We start from the raw sequence: 17,290 nt of genomic DNA, 5'->3' as shown, positions 1-17,290 counted from the left end.
ATTGCAAGTGGCCGTCTTGAACATAACCACCACTTTGGAGGTGGGGCTACCGTCCATCTTTTTTCTGTCAATAGTTGATTACAAAGCCATCTGACAAACAAACGGATAGTCGAGGGTTTGTAAAAGGGTTAAGGATGGAGTTGAAATGTTGTCAGGTTCACCCAGATGTCTCTGTGAATTCCTGACACATGACCTCGTTGAACGTAATTGAGGATTCGTTTGACAACAGCTGAGAGTGTAATAATGACAGTCAAAGTGTTTTGGAAAAGATAGGTGAAATGATGGTCATGATCACAAGTTAGAAAGTATGACTAGGTGGACAGAACACACGTCATTAAAGGACAACCGACACCTCCGACAAGTTGCGTCCATAATTTGTAAAATCACTCCAAATGACTTCTACTGACCACATTTTCCAAAGATTCCACCGCATATAGCTATATTTTACATTTTAAGACTCACGCTGAATATTCAGGAAGTCTTGTTTTCGATTTGATGACGACGCCCTAAGTGACGTCACGTAGGGAACGCCCCTGACCGTGAAAGCGATACACAATGCATTTTGGGTACTTCTTTTCATCTGAAAACACCGTGTTGATCACGAAATTAGAAGGAAAACTACATAATGCGATGGTGAATCGTTGTGTGGCAGCCAATTGCGGTAACACGCATAAAGAAGGTTTAAGTTTACACAAATTCCCAGCGGACAAACCAGCCGTTTCCAACGGACCAGAGCCCAAGGACTACGAGGAGCTAATCGGAGTTAGCAATGGATAACTCCTCTCGAGGCTGATCAGTAAATTATTTTGTTGAACGTATATAAGTTAAATAGAGCTCTTCCAAGCCAAAAATGATGACATTCTTCAGAACGGGGAGCGAGCTCTTTGGTGTCGCCGAGAGGACAGTTCGATGACCGTCAAACCTGGTACGTATTTTAATGCCCCTCAGCGTGACATGCACAACACAAGCACCGGACGTTACAGTATTATTCTGACAGTCAATCTTTCCTTTGAATCGAACACAAATGCTTTTCTTAACCCCGTGATTAAATTCTAAATAACTGGATGAGTAACAAGAAAGGCTCTTTTTCCGAACCTGAACTCTCTGAAGACACTGTTTTGATTCTGGAGCAAGGCAGTTTGTGAAGGAGTATCCTGACGAGACGTCACAAACTGGGGGCGGGACTTTCTGAATCTCTCCAGTTTTGAGCTCATGAGAGGCAGTTTTGGGGAACTTTAAAGGACAACCGACGCCGGACAAGTTGTGTCCATAATTTGTAAAATCACTTCCAATGACTTCTACTGAGCGTATTTTACAAAGATTCCATTGCATATAGATATATTTTACGTTTTAAGACTTGCGCTGAATATTCAGGAAGTCTTGTTTTTGAGTTGGTGACGAGTCCGTACGTGACGTCACGTCAGGAACACCCCTGACCGAGAACGCGACACACAATGCCTTTTGGGTACTTTGGGTACGATGGTAAATCGTTGTGTGTTGCACCAAGACTACTATTTGATACTAGTTGCCACAAATTCCCAGAAGACAAATCAGCCCATTTCCAACGGAGCTTGGGTGCCATCTTCTGCATTTTCTGGAAGCTACATTGGAGTTCAGACGCCTCAAAATGATACGGAAGGACTTCTTTAATCGATTGCATTTGAATCATATTCATAACTGGATGAGTAACAAGAAAGCATCTTCTCCGAATCTGAAGCCATTGTTGTTGGGGTAATTCGCTATACGAACATCTTTGAACATCGTTTGTTTACATTTTGGACTTCCAGATACGTCATATCCTGTCTTCCTTTACATGATGTCACATCCTATTATGTCACATCCTATTATGTCCGTCTTATAAATGCTCTCCCAGCGGTCTTTTGGGCTTCTTCCTTCTTCCTCTTTTCTTTCTGTCCCTCCTCGGCCGACCTCCCACAATGTCTCTGCTGTCTACAAGATTAAACTAACTTACTCTGTTCAACACCTGGCTTCCTGCTGATTTAACCATCCTCTGCTGTCAACACCCTGAGCCGCCATGAACCAGGAACAAACGATCACTTTCAACCATTAATTGTTTTGATTCTAGAGCAAGGCAAGACGTCCAGGCATCACGTCACAAACAAGGCCAAGACCTTCTGAAACTCACAATTTCCGAAGTCATTTTGAAGTAGTTTTGGGACACTATAAGTCATTTTTATTGGTGTTTTGCATTTGACTAAAAATATCAGCCTGCGTGTTTTGGGTATTTTAGATGCTATAAAACGTTTTTCTGATGTCAGTTAGGAAACAAAAAAATGTCGGTTATCCTTTAAACTTCCTTAAGGCCGCTCATCCTTCAATTTCTGCACCCATACAAGAACTCCGCCAAAAGTAAGCATAACTGCACACGGAATGAAAAAAAAACCTATGCGTCAATTCTCAAGGCCTCTTTTGCATAGTGGCGTGTGAAGGAAGTGAAAAAGTGCCCATGCAGGCAGGTGTGTTTCTTTCAGCTGCCACGCCTTAGTGCAATATCATCTGCGACGCGTGTGAATATTTAAGGAGTGCACTTGCTTCGCACACTCATTCGCCCACTCAAAGGAAAAAGACGGTATTTAGGACGACTTTATTTAAAAGTTTGAACAAGGCTCAGGTAAGCCTCTCCAAATTCACTTTTAGACCATTTTGTGTTATTTACTAAGGGAAATGTTTTTTTAAACACATACTCAAGCGCTGGAAATGTATTTTGACTGCAGATGTATAAAATGAAGTCACTTGTATTGTAATTGTATAACTTTTCTACTTTTATCGACACTACAAAAGGAATTGGCCTAAAGTGGCCAACATTTTTGGAATAAAAGAAGGAATGTAATGATTATATTCAGGAATGTTTTTTTTCTGTGAATTTAATATTTGATATTGTTTTCAGAAATTTGCACAACTGATATACATAGCAACCTGTGTAGTAATACAAAAATCTGCAACCGAATCATTATTTCCTTAATTGGGAACTTTACATCATGATTAAGGGGAAAATATGGACCAGTAAAAAAAAAAATGGATGAATTTTCTTTTTTTTTATGGCAATGAGATCAAAATGGTCATTTAAAGTGAGTCATAAATTAATGAGATGAGCAGAATGTATTGACTTAGATCTTTCTTAAAGCAAATATTGACAGGTTAGGAATTTTATGTGCTTCTTTCCCCCCTCATCTCTCATTTTAGAATGCATCGACAACTCCTGGTCGGGACCTTGTTGGCTTTTCTTGCTGCCGTGCAGGGAACAGAACATTTGACTTTTGACAACTCCACAATGGTTTGCTTCCTTCTTCTTCACTCTGGTTTTTTTCATGTTTACAAAAAAAGGTGTATTTACATCACTTCAGAAGCTCTTGTTTAATTTTTACCACAACCCTTAATTGGGTTATGTGACAGACGCATTTTCCCCAAAGGTTATCAAGCAGGTTGGTCGAGTTCATTAAGACTAGGAATTATCCAGGTTGCAACCCAAAACACATTGTGGCTTGACTGAAGACTAAGTTATGTTTATCACACATTGGCTTCATACATGACGTTTTTTTGACATTAGGTTTATTTGGGAATGAAATTATCTTTAATATTTATCAAAAGTTAAATCTTAGTGAGAATAACTGTCTTGAATCGTAAAAAAAAAACACATCCATTTTGCTAGACTTAAATGGTGTTGGATTAAAAAAAACATTGAGGGTCATTGAAAGAAACGGTAAATTGTTTTCAATGTTTTCAAAAAACTTTAGCCAAAATCAAATTGCCATGAGGCCAATTGAAATGTTTTGGGGGAAAAATCCAAACAATGAAACCCAAAGAAATTGTCTTAAACACTGATAAACAGTCAATACAGCCCCCCAGAAATGCATTTAAAATATTGGGGGGGAAATTAATAAAACAAAAAAACAACAGTTGTATTAAGTTCATCCTGTCTACTTGATGTCTAATTTAATCTAATTCTATCTATTTTAGGTGTCACAGTGACACCTAAAACACACAGTCTGTAAGAAAAGAATCTGTTTTAAATTTACAAAAAAACCCAACTGTATGTTAAAAAAAATATTTATTTTGTGGATCTGGTCATTATCATCATGAATCAATTGTATCACTTATGTATCATCCAGATCTGATCTAGCGAGAAATGTGTCAAATCAAATCTTTTTTTTTTTAACCTGGGCCAAAAAAAAAAGATGTTTTTGTTTTTTGCCAAACTTTCCGACTTGCTTGCAAACAACGCTGAAAGGCAAACACGTGCGTTGTCTACAGGCAAATGTCACCCGCGAGGGTTGCGACAACACCAACCTGTGTCTGGAGGAGCCAAACAACTGCGACCCTGCGGGCAACAACACCAGCTGCCTCTTTGTGTCCTTGAACGGGGACACGTCCATGTCTCCCGATAGCTTTGACCTGCGGGTCGCTCTCAGCGGAAATTCCTCAGGAGCGATCGCCTTCGGATTGACGCAGGATTTCGAAACGGTGAGAGTGAAGTGACATGAAACAATTTCAGTCACTTGGCAATATGTTTCTCAGTTTCAATGTCAAAATGTCTCGTGAGGAAATCTCATCCTGATGAAAAACATTTTTACCAACCCTATCAAATTCCTGACGTTTAAAAAAAAGTGTACATTGCAATCACTAATCTTTGCAACAGTCCCAGCGGTGTACAAAATTCTGTAAAAAAAAAAATACAAACAAAAATCTACTTTTCGTCATTACCAGAATATTGTCACAGTCAAACACAATGTTTTGATATCTGAAAAGTCAGCCTGCTTAGTGTTGCCAATTCTAAGAATTCTTAAAATTTTCAACTTCGCACCCTCTCAAAATTGGAATAAATAGGAAACTGTGGCAGAATATTGTCAGCACCAAATCCAAAAGACTTTGCTCCACTGTTTGTCAATCTCAAATCCAAAAACTCAAAAAATTGTGGCAAATTTGCAGAATTGTGAACAAAAATCAAAAAACTCCAAAAATGGTGGCAAATTTGCCAAGTTGTGAACACAAGTCCAAAATCTTCAAAAATGGTGGCAAATTTGCCAAGTTGTGAACACAAATCCAAAGCCTCATAAAATGGTGGCAAATTTGCCAAATTGTGAACACAAATCCAAAATCTTCAAAAATGGTGGCAAATTTGGCCAAATTGTGAACACAAATCCCAGAAATTGTGACAAATTTGCCAAATTGTGAACACAAATCCAAAATCTTCAAAAATGGTGGCAAATTTGCCGAATTGTGAACACAAATCCAAAAACTCAAAAATTGTGGCAAATTTGCCAAAATGTGAACAAATCCAAAATCTCCAAAAATGGTGATACATTTGCCGAATTGTGAACATTCTTCTTCTTTTTTTACCCAAACTAAAATAACTAAATAAAATGAACAGATAATTGTTATCAGACTTTTTTAATTTTCCAAATTGGGAACAAAAGAAAATTCTTGAAAATGAACTCATGAAAAGAAGTTGGGTCCAAAATAATGAGGTGAAGGGGTGAGATGAAAGCTGGGTCAAATTAATGGATCGCTTCATTTTTTTCAAATCCAAATGGAGTCAATTTCGACCAAGCTATTTTTAGGGTGTAACGTTTGATTGACTTGCATCTTGGTTTTGGAAAGCATAAATGAACTTTTCAATCGTTGTCACCGCACAGAGTGTCACCCAGCTCTTTGCGTGTGGAATGGACAGCGATGGGGATTTTGTCTTTCAAACGGTAGAAAGAAGCTCAGATGGCACTCTGACACCAACCGAGAGGGTAAGCCTTCCTTCCTTTCTTTCTTTCTTTCTTTCTTCCTTTATATCTTTCGTCGTCACAGCGAAACTTGTTGTCCTAGAGAGTCTTGTGATTAAGCGCCATTGAATGAGCGCATGTGACGACTTCCATTAGTCAGTCTTTTTTTTTGTAAAACCTGTTCCTGTGTCAACCCCCCCCCCCCAACAAAAAAATTGGCAGCAGGACAGGGACTTTTTTTCCCGCAAAGCCATGAACAAGCTGTTTAAATAATTTTCCGACAAAATTTGACTCCACTTTTTGCATTTTTTTTCAAAAGATAGGCTGCCAAATGAAAAACAAAGTAATATAGTTCATTCAATACATTGTAAGAATGAAAATTGTAAAGAGCAGTACATTGGGGAGACTAAACAAATTCTCAAAAAAATACTTTATCAACATCGCAGGGATAATACGAGTGGGCCTCAATCGGCAGTACATTTGCACCTAAAAGCTAGCAACCACTCATTTGACGACAATGAGGTTAAAATCTTAGCGAAAGAACATCGATGGTTTGAAAGGGGAGTAAAAGAAGTGATTTTCATAAAACCGCTAAATCACCTCTAATCTTTACATAGAAGAGATGGAGAAACAGGCCCTCACATCCTTCCCAGGGACAAAACCTAGACACTGGTTTAGATATCTGGACGATACTTTTGTCATAATTAAGAAACAAGAAATTCAATCCTTCACAGATCACCTCAACTCTGTAGACTTCAACATTAAATTTACTCGTGAGGACATTCAAGAGAACCAACTAGCCTTCTTGGATTGTAAAGTAATTATAAAAGAGGACAGAGCGCTAAAAACAGAAGTCTTTAGGAAGGCTACGCACACTGACCAATACTTACTTTTTGACTCTAACCACCCTTTACAACACAAACTAGGAGTTATCAGAACCCTCCAGCATAGGGCTAAACTAATACCAACTAGCACTGAAGGTAGAGAAAAGGAGTCTAAACATATCAGGAGAGCACTCACGAACTGTGGGTACCCTCAGTGGTCATTCAACAAATGTCAGAAAGAAAGAATAGGGAATGAAACCAATAATTCTCAAGATACAAAAAGGAGAGGAGTAGCAGTACCTTACATTGCAGGAGTTTCTGAAAAATTACAAAGAGTCCTTTGGCAACATAAAATTCCTACTTATTTCAAACCGATAAACATGTTAAGGCAAAAATTAGTGCATCCAAAAGATAGGCTACCAAATGAAAAACAAAGTAATGTAGTTTATTCCATACATTGAAAGAATGAAAATTGTAAAGAGCAGTACATTGGGGAGACTCAACAAATTCTCAAAAAAAGACTTTATCAACATCGCAGGGATAATATAAGTGGACCTCAATCGGCAGTACATTTGCACCTAAAAGCTAGCAACCACTCATTTGATGACAATGAGGTTAAAATCTTAGCGAAAGAACATAGATGGTTTGAAAGTGGGGTAAAAGAAGCGATTCTTATAAAACAACAAAATCCTTCATTAAACCGGTCTGGTGGGGTGAGGTTCAATTTGGATCGTTCATACAATAGCCTGCTTAGGCAAAACAGGTTAGGCAACATTCGTAATGCTGATGAGGGTCGTTATGCTGATGAGGTGATACCGGTGGGAGTGGGGGTAATAGGCCAGTCGTTAGTCAGGAATGTAGGAACAATCAGTGGGGCCACAGGGAGGGGTCCTCTGCCCCCCCAACCTGAGAGTAGGGACCTATCATAGCGGTGTCCGGCGCCACCATGTCTGGACATTAGGGATATATAAATGGGGCCGATACGACCAGTCAGACATTAGTTCGCTGACGAAGCCTCTTGGATAGGAGGCGAAACGTCCGAAACCTTCACTTTTGTACAGATGACGGCTGAAGAAACCTTCTCATCAACAGCATACTTAGGCAAAATAGGATTAGGAATACTGATGAGGTGATACCAGAGCAAATAGGGCAATCAGGCCAGTCGTTAGTCAGGCCAATAGGAACTATCAGTGGAGCCGCAGGGGAGTAGTCCACTGCTCCCCCCAACCTGAGAGCAAGGACCTGTCATAGCAGTGTCCGGCACCGCCATGTCTGGACAGTAGGGACATATATCTCATCTCTCATCTCATTTTCCGTAGCGCTTATTCCTCATTAGGGTCGCGGGGGTTGCTGGAGCCAATCTCAGCTGTCTTCGGGCACGAGGCGGGGGACACCCTGAATTGGTTGCCAGCCAATCGCAGGGCACACAAAGACATACAACAGTCACTCTCACACTCACACCTAGGGACAATTTGGAGTTGTCAATCTGCCTGCCATGCATGTTTTTGGAGTGTGGGAGGAAACCGGAGGACCCGGAGAAAACCCACGCGGGTTCGGGGAAAACATGCAAACTCCACACAGGGAGGGAGGGACATATATATATGGCCGAAACTACCAGTAAGACCAGGGGTCTTTTGATGATTGCATATGGCTCGCCGATAAAACTAAAATATGTATTTACTTTTTCGTTTCGTCGTTTTTTTTCACCGTTCATTTTTCCCGTTGGGGCTGCAGTTGGCGGAAAGCGCAATTTTGATTGGATGACACTGACCTAGAATGGCCGAAAGCGCCATGTTGATTGGATGATAGTGGCCGTCATGTTGAAACAGGTAAACGCCCCTTTAACTGAGCCCAACGAGTGCACTTCAGCGTGAATACACCGGTGGGTGTACGGGGAACCGCATCGGGTGGAATGAGCTGGGGGGTGACGCAGCCTCCCTGGAAGTGTGACAGCGGGCGTCTGCGGAGGTCTTCAAGCCGGCTTTCGATCACCGAATGCGGGCGTGCACGGGGGAATCTCGGCCTGTTCCTTTTGAAATATTTTCAAAGTGTTTGAGCTCCAGCAAGACGCCGAGGAGAGAAAATGTTCTGAACGGCGATACCATCGATGAAACAGTCGAATGTCAGTGACATTTTAACAAGCCCCGTGTTAACGTTAGCATCGACATACTTCTGCGAGACGTATATTGCAGATAGCAAGTGTGGAAGCTTATGAGCCGTGTGCAGGCTAGCTAGCAGTAACTCCGCCTCTGGACCGGAAAATTGAATTTCATTCCGATCGTTTGCCTGGAATTTTACCAAACACGAGGAATGGAAAACCATTCATGTTAACAGTGAGTACTATCACAGTTATTTTAAATAATGAATTCTGATATTTTGTTTAAAAGTGTCCGCGCGTGCGCGTGTGCGCGCGCACGCGAGGGTTTGCATGTGCGCGTGGCTCTCGCTGAAAAACATTTCTAAATATTTTACTTTTATGGCTCTCTTAGTCAAAAAGGTTCCCGACCCCCGAATAAGACTTTAGTTCGCTGAAGAAGCATCTTGGATAAGAAGCGAAACGTCCGACACCTTCAAAGAAGTACAGATGACGGCTGAAGAAACCTTTTCATTGATGCATTTTTGGTGTGGATTCCAAATGTCTCCTTGTTTTTCATTACGCACGTCGGGTTCTCATCATAACAATAGAACAAAAATAAATAGTCGACAAAGTCAACACAGATTACATTGCAGTAGAGGCCTCCGAGCGGTTCGTTCAGTGTGCATGAACAACAAACAAAGATTTTTTTTTAAGAAGGGAACGGAAGTTGACAGTAATTTCTTGTTTCCTTGTCATGCCTTCAGATCACAACGGAGATCCAGTACAGATTGCTAGAAACCCTCATTCAATGTGAATTCCTCATTCCAAATGTCAACACAAGTATGATGGGCGAGATGATGGACGGGACCACAGCCTTTGTCGTACTGGGAGAAGCGATGGTGAACAATGACAACAGTAAGTGATGTCTTTTCTCACCCAGATGGGTTCATAAACAAGGAAACCGGAGTACCCACGCAGGCATGGGGAGAACATGCAAACTCCACACAGGAACGTTGAGGGATTGAAGAATGACAGGGAAGATATTGTTGCCATCCAATAGAAACCACATTGTTCAGTATTTTGTGAAGCTTATGCTTCTCGTAGGGATCCCACATTCAATGAGTTTCCCAGAAAAAGGACTTTCCAACATCATCAGGGAAAAAAATATCAACATTGCTCTGAATATGCCAGTGGCCAATAGAAAGTAGTTATTTCAAAATGGCAAACTTGTAAAAAGCATAAAAAAAAGGCTGTGGTTGACAAAGTCAGCCAATCTTTCCATCATCGTCAGCGCAGAGCGCTAACGTGTATGTGGGACTGTCGCAGCTTGGAATTGAAGCAGATTTATGTGGGACGGGAGATGTGAGACAATCTCTTTTCGTTAATGGAAGTTACAGTTTCGTGTTTGCTTTCAACATTTAGCTTGTAGCAGACGTGCACATTCCACCATGACTTCCCTCATCCACTGGTGAAAAGGATGCTTCGATCCTGTCCTCTTTCATCTAGAACGGCTTCATACAACAAAGAGGGTGCAAAAAGTGCTTAAGATTGAATGACTGTCTGTGTCTTTGTGTTGTCATATTACTTGTCATTTAGTTTCTTTGTTATTTTAACTTCAAGACGGCGCCGCAAGAGTGGCTGCCTTTCCAGAAGCTCCTGTATTTTTTTCTACTTCTTCCCTTTCCTCTTACTTTCATCACTTTGCTGCTGTGAAATGAAAATTTCTCCACTGCGAGACTAATAAAGGCTAATCTAATCCAATCCATCACTAAAAGTACTTTACGGCAATTATCGATGAAAATGTTTCTTCAGCCGTCATCTGTACTTCTTTGAAGGTGTTGGACGTTTCGCTTCTTATCCACGAAACTTCGTCAATTTGCTGACGAAGTTTCCTGTACGACTGAGAGCTTACACAGACGTTTTATGGCAATTACCCAAACTGTAATTTTGTAATTTATCATATATCCAAATTTCATGTCCATTTATTCAAAATGCAAACAAAAAAAGGCTCATGGTCTCCAAATTCTGATCATTTTCAAAATGAGAAACTTACTGAATCAATTAGTGCAATTTGTGGCAATGATCAAGAATATTATATTGCCACTCGGTAGAAATTGCTAGCTGATATGATTGCAAAACAAAGAACCACCGTTTCCCAAATCCATCAATTAATTTTTTCTTCTTTTCAATATAATGAACTTTACACCATCACAATATCCACATTCTAAAAAACACTTACATCTGGTTAAAGCCAGAAAAAAATCTGATACAAGTTTAAAACAAGAGATTTGTGTCTAGGAGGGGATACTTCAAAATGTCTAAGTACTTGTTGCTTCCGTCCTCTTCAGACAGCATTGAGAACTTCACAGCCATTCTGACTAGCATGCGGGTGAACCTTACCAACGCGCCAGGCAACATCATCGTCCCAAACATTTTGGGCATCAGTCAAAACGGATGTGGAAACACCAAACTGTGCGTCAGGTCGCCCAGCCAATGCAACCCTCAGTCCAACGCCAACTGTTTGTTCACATCATTGGACACCACCGAGACAGAGAGCGGAACCTTCAATATCTCAGTAGAGCTCGCCGGACAGTCCGACGGATACATCGGCATGGGACTTACGACTGATGCGTCACAGGTGAGGCACGCTGAGAATGGTTGATTGTTCAGAAACAAATGGGCTGAGATTACAATGATTTTAAAAAACCTTTCAAGATTGATATAATGTGAATCCCAACTACAAACAGGGTTTGCCAAAATTTATTTTTGTCAACTGTTGACATAAAGATATTTTAATCCAACAATTCCACCATTTTACACCGCAAACTAGGAACCAAGACCGCACCTCATCCCACCACAACTCTCTTTTTGTCTCCTAAGGGTGTTACCAATCTGTACATCTGCGGAAGAAACAGTAGTGATAACATGTTTATATTTCGTCAACTGGACCGGAACAACAACGACAATTCACTCACTGAAGTGAACAGGGTGAGGCTTCCAATTTCCTTCCATATTCTGAATCGGAATCCACCAATCGGGAGAATAAGTCACTGATGTGCAAGTCACAATTCTTAGTTGAATATTCAAGCAAGTCCCAAATCCTAAAAACTGATGACTTAAAGGACAACCGACGTCACTTTTTCGTTTAACTGACATCAGAAAAATGTTTTATAGTATCTAAAATACTCAAAACACGCAGTATGATATTTTTAGTCAAGTCAAAACACCAATAAAAATGACTTAAAGTGTCCAAAATCTGCAAAAATTGAGCTGCGAATTGGGCATTTTCAGAAAGTCCCGCCCCCAGTTTGTGACGTCACGCCAAGACGTCTTGCATTGCTAGTGAAACAAAACAATGGCTTCAGATTAGGAGAATATGCTTTGTTGTTACACATCCAGTTATGAATATGATTCAAATAGTTCTGAAGAGGAAAGCATACATGTTTGCAATCGATTAAAGAATTTATTTGTGCCATTTTGAGGCAACATTGGGGAGAAACGATCGCCAAAAAAAGAGGAACAAAATGGCGACCTCCAGTGGCCACCACCGTTTCCACAGGCTGATAAATTCCTTAAATGGCGCTTGGACACCCTCTTCTGGCGGCTTTTGGGTGCAACATGAGGTTTTCAGACCAAACAATACAGCAAAATACGTTGACGTGATGGAAGGACTGCTGCAATCTACAATGTGTCTTTTTTTCCGTCTGGGGGCGTTCCTTTAGTGACGCAACGTACGGACTCGTCACCAACTCAAAAACAAGACTTCCTGAATATTCAGCGCGAGTCTTAAAACGTAAAATATAGTTATATGTGGTGGAATATTTTTAAAATACGCTCAGTAGAAGTCATTTGAAGCCATTTTACAAATTATGGACACAACTTGTCCTGAGACGTTGGTTGTCCTTTAATGGACAACCAACGTCACTTTTTTGTTTCTTAACTGACGTCAGAAAAACGTTTTATAGCATCTAAAATACCCAAAACACGCAGTATATTTTTAATCAAATGCAAAACACCAATAAAGATGACTTAAAGTGTTTAAAGAGTACTTCAATTTAAACCCGGAAGTGGCCAGTTTCAGAAGGTCACGCCAAGACGTCTTGCCTTGCCCGGGAATCAAAACAATGGCTTCAGATTCGGAGAATGTGCTTTCTTGTTACTCGTCCAATAATGAATATGATTCAATTAGTTCTGAAGAGGAAAGCATACATGTTTGCAATCGATTAAAGAATTTATTCCATGCCATTTTGAGGTATCTGGGGGCGGGAAATGTATCACAAAAAGAGGCAGAAAATGGCGACAAAGCTCACTTGTCCGGAGACTTGTCCTCTGGACAAGTCGTGTCGATAATTTGTAAAATCACTTCAAATGACTTCTACTGAGCGTATTTTACAAAGACTCCACCGCATATCGCTGTACTTTACATTTTAAGACTCACGCTGAATATTCAGGAAGTCTTGTTTTCGAGTTGATGACGATGCCTGACGTGACGTCACGTCTGGAACGCCCCTGACCGAGAAAGCGACACACAATGCATTTTGCGGTTTTTACTATTTGATACTAGTTGACACAAAATCCCAGTGGACAAATCAGCCCATTTCCAACGGAGCTTGGCCGCCATCTTGTGCATTTTCTGGGACGCTACATTTCAGTCCTGATGCCTCAAAATCACACGGAATAACTTCTTTAATCCATTGTAAAAATGTATGCTTTCCTGTTCAGAATTATTTGAATCATATTCATAACTGGATGAGTCACAAGAAAGCAGCTTCTCCGAATCTGAAGCCATTGTTTTGATTCTAGAGCAAGCCAAGATGTCCCGGCGTGACGTGACGAACAAGGGGGCGGGACCTTCTGAAACTCGACATTTCCGGGGTCATTTTGAAGTAGTTTTGGGACACTTTAAGTCATTTTTATTGGTGTTTTGCATTTGACTAAAAATATCAGCCTGCGTGTTTTGGGTATTTTAGATGCGATAAAACATTTTTCTGATGTCAGTTAGGAAACAAAAAAATGGTGTCGGTTGTCCTTTAAGTGTGATTCACGCGACTGAAAACCCCAACTTCTGAAATCAACGGCTCATTTTGGTTCCTCTTCCAAACCACATGTATCCTCCGTTTAATTCAATCCGTCAACATATTTCCTTCACAGGAAGTGGTCGATATCAAGGGCGTTGCAATTGGCTCAACCATCCAATGTACCTTCACCATCGTCGGCATAAACGCCACAGCCATGAGCAGACAGCTTATTAGCGGAACCCTCAACACCATCTTGTTGGGAACTGGACCTATAAATGGAGGTAAAGTGAGAACCTCAAACCCATTGGCCATGTGGAAGACATTTCTTAGATCTACCTTTCTTCTCCCCTAGCTGAGATTGGTGAATTTACCATTGTTGAAAACAGTGGACCTTTGGACATCACAGACCCCGCAGCGAACATCATTGTCAATCCAGTGGTTTTGTCACCTTTGAACTTCACCCGGGACGGCTGCGGCACAGAAAATCTATGTTTGGAGACGCCAGAAGACTGCGACCCCTCGACTGACCCCATGTGTCACTTCATGTCAAGCAATGTCACGGTCTTAAATACCAACGTTTTCAATTTGACCACCAGACTAAGCGGCTATTCCACGGGATATGTCGCACTCGGACTGGCTCGGAATGCATCAGAGGTGGGACAAACTGACAAATCAAAAACCTTAGAGAGGGAGCAGAAAATCAAAGTGTCAATTTTTTTTCCCCCTCCATTTGTTCACAGGGTACAAGCTCCATTTTCGCCTGCGGAAACGACACTGACACTGGGGAATTCTTCTTCAGAACATTCACCAGAAACAACAATGATTTCACTTTGACTTCAAATCAACGGGTAAGGTTTCCACTTGACCATTGCCATCACCCCACATAACGACAATTTCTCTTTTCTCCACCCTGAACGATAACCCACCCAAACTTCCCCATAGTCCAAACCCTCAAATGATCCCAAAACATATCCTACAGTAAGTTTACTTAAGTTAAACAACAGTTCCCAAACAATCAATATGTCAATGACTACAAATGCTCCTTTCTGAGGAGACCCCCTGCCTAGCAGAGTCAGACACTTAACCAGAGCACATAATCCAGACCATTCACATCCATTGCTACAAAACAACCATTTGCCAAATGCATGTACCTGCTTCTTCCAACAGAGCGTTCGCGATATCACCATTGACGTTAGAAACAGGACCATCCAATGCGACTTCACCATCTTGAACTTAAATGGTGTGGAAGTCAGGGAGACCAACGGAACCCTGGCAGATGTTCTCTTGGGCAATGGAACAGTGAATGGAGGTAAGTCGAAACATGCTCAACCAAAAGTAAGAAAAGAAGTGTTTTGGAAGGTCTTCAACTGTTCGTCATCTCGCTGCAGGTGTTCTTGGACTTTTCAACGTACTCTTGAGGCAGACGGTGAACCTCACCTCACCCACTGGCACTATTATAGTTCAAAATGGTGCCCGGGCCGCAAGGAGTAGTGACGGTAAGCCCAAGAGTGCAATATAAATTGTCTCGTGTCTGGGGAAGGATTTCGTGTTGGTGTTTTGCTCATTGGAGCAGTTTTCTGTTGATGAGGGGCTGTGGCGTTCATCATGTTCTGGTGAAAGGGTTCTCGTCTGGTCTCACTGAGGTCGTTCAGTTTCATAATTCTTTTAGCCAAGTTTCATTGTGATTTTTTTTTTTCATTCATTTTGGGCGGTAATTGATTCATTAACACTTTCAGGGACACCAGTTACTACAATGGACTGCTTACCATGTTATCGGGCTCCAGGGTGCACGATAGGGTTAACTTAAAGGATGATTTTATTGTAAGCTAGCTCGATACATCTATCCATTCGTTTTCCAATCCGCTTATCCTCACAAGGATCACCATCCATATGGGGTTCATATATGATACAAGAATTCAACACGTGTTACTGCTTTGCAGTCTGTCAGTCAGATTCTCCATTAGTTTCATTGTTAAAGCTACTGAAACTTTGAAGAAGGTCACACCTCAAACAGTGTCGCTAGCATACCAAGCAGTGCCGGTAGCATACCGAGAAGTGTCCTTAGCATACCAAGCAGTGCAGATAGCATACCTCTCGAATTTAGCAGCATTGTTCGGAATTTACCCTGACGTAGACAGTCTTACCAGAAGAAATGCAAATGTCAGGTGTCCGATTCCACACAAGGAAATTACTGAAAGATTCTTGTCAACTTTCTTCCCCCTCGTACAGCCCTGTTGATCCTGCTGAGCCTCATCGCGCTACTAGCTGCACTCCGAGGCTAACAAGAGTCAAGGAAAGCGGCAGACGAGGAGGCCGATGGTTCCGAAGACATTTACAGCGCTCGCTGTACGCCTGTGAAAACAACACATCGGGTGTTCCATTACCATTTTCTGTTTGTATTCATCCATGTTCATGTATTCTTTTTTTGGACCACTTCAACTTTGTGAGAAGCCCTCGTGGGACGGGAGATTTGCGTGGAGCCACGATGGCTTGTCTGATGGGGGCAGTCACCATGAAGGCAGCTCAGACTCGATTAAGATGCATCTGGTCTGAAGAGTTTGTACTGTTTGAGTTAGAAACCCAGTCCGAGTCACGCTTATTTGTTATGTGTTCATTTGTTATGTAAAAGCAATGTAAAGTATTTATGGATGCCAAAAACAGCATGAATAAAGTTGAAATTATGAGTTTACTCTTTCATTGTTCAGATATGACTTTATTCAAGGCTGGGAAAATTATTGATTCAGTCATTTATGACACACACCCAAAAAGCTCTCTTCAGATCAATCAACATTTTAAAGCAATTGTGTTTTTATTCTAAAAACTTCAGTAGGGTTCCACTCAACTTTCCATGGATTCTTTCAAAATGAACTCGAGAAATTTGGTTTGATTTTTACCAGAATTTTTTGACACACTAACTTTTGGTACATCGTGAAAAATGTGTGTAATTTTAGCCTGTGGGAGGGTACGCCAGCCGGGTTACATATTTCATCGTGAACTACAAAGTCCTCTTTGAACAAACAACGTTGGGAATCATTATGCTACAATTAAATTCATTAAGGAAATGAATTCCTAGGTGCTGTTGCCTCGCCTCTGAGTGCAACGCCAAACCTTCAAGGTTAAGGTTAAGGTAGTTGAAGCTGACTTTTCATTCTGACAGCTTCAGACACATTTTCATTCTCCGACCAGAGAAAATTGTTTTCATTGACATTTGTTAGTGGGATTACGCACAAGCAACTCTGGTAAATTCCCACAAGTACTGGTGGAGGGCCAGGGCAGACAGGAGGGTGCGTGAGACCTCACATCCTAAACATGTCCTTGACAAATGCATGTTCAAAATGCAAGCGATCAAGTGCTCTTGGGCTATTTTCAGAAACTGGGGTGCACCGGCAACTGGGGATGGTGACCCAGTTTGATTGTCAAAATTGTTCTCCTTAAAAAAAACTAGCACGGGATTTGAATGTTTCTTATATTGCATGTACAGGGTGTTTCCTGTATGTCTGTCACTTTCTGTGACTTTTTATCACAATGACTGTTGACAATATGAAAACCTAACTTTTCCCTACTGTCCAGACGTGGCGGTGCCAGAATCTGCTATGATAGGTCCCTGCTCTCAGGTACACTGATTACTTCTATTGTCCT

General features: G+C 41.2%; 1 protein-coding gene across 1 annotated transcript; it reads left to right on the top strand.

Annotated features, from left to right (window-relative positions):
- The first annotated feature begins 2,495 nt into the window (after nucleotides 1-2,495).
- On the top strand, nucleotides 2,496-16,340 carry LOC148891681 (uncharacterized). Its single transcript, XM_089007453.1, has 13 exons — nucleotides 2,496-2,632; nucleotides 3,205-3,295; nucleotides 4,273-4,482; nucleotides 5,655-5,756; nucleotides 9,398-9,548; nucleotides 10,982-11,271; nucleotides 11,514-11,621; nucleotides 13,785-13,932; nucleotides 14,004-14,305; nucleotides 14,392-14,499; nucleotides 14,819-14,960; nucleotides 15,040-15,147; nucleotides 15,881-16,340. Exons 2-13 carry the CDS (start codon nucleotides 3,206-3,208, stop codon nucleotides 15,931-15,933), a joined length of 1,812 nt encoding a protein of 603 aa, XP_088863579.1. The 5' UTR covers nucleotides 2,496-2,632; nucleotide 3,205; the 3' UTR covers nucleotides 15,934-16,340.
- Nucleotides 16,341-17,290: the final 950 nt, after the last annotated feature.

The sequence above is a fragment of the Hippocampus bargibanti genome, linkage group LG11 (genome assembly GCF_051943395.1).
Source record: "Hippocampus bargibanti isolate YZ-2025 linkage group LG11, ASM5194339v1, whole genome shotgun sequence".
Lineage (NCBI taxonomy): Eukaryota > Metazoa > Chordata > Actinopteri > Syngnathiformes > Syngnathidae > Hippocampus > Hippocampus bargibanti.
The sequence above is the reverse complement of the archived record's forward strand: the minus strand, read 5'-3'. Positions and strand labels throughout refer to the sequence as shown.

Bases quoted from the DNA above. Each gene is read 5' to 3' on its own strand.
- LOC148891681 (XM_089007453.1), top strand. From the start codon at position 3,206: ATGCATCGACAACTCCTGGTCGGGACCTTGTTGGCTTTTCTTGCTGCC. The intron at 13,933-14,003 runs GTAAAGTGAGAA...CTTCTCCCCTAG, and splicing joins AACTGGACCTATAAATGGAG to CTGAGATTGGTGAATTTACC. The intron at 15,148-15,880 runs GTAAGCCCAAGA...CCCCTCGTACAG, and splicing joins GGCCGCAAGGAGTAGTGACG to CCCTGTTGATCCTGCTGAGC.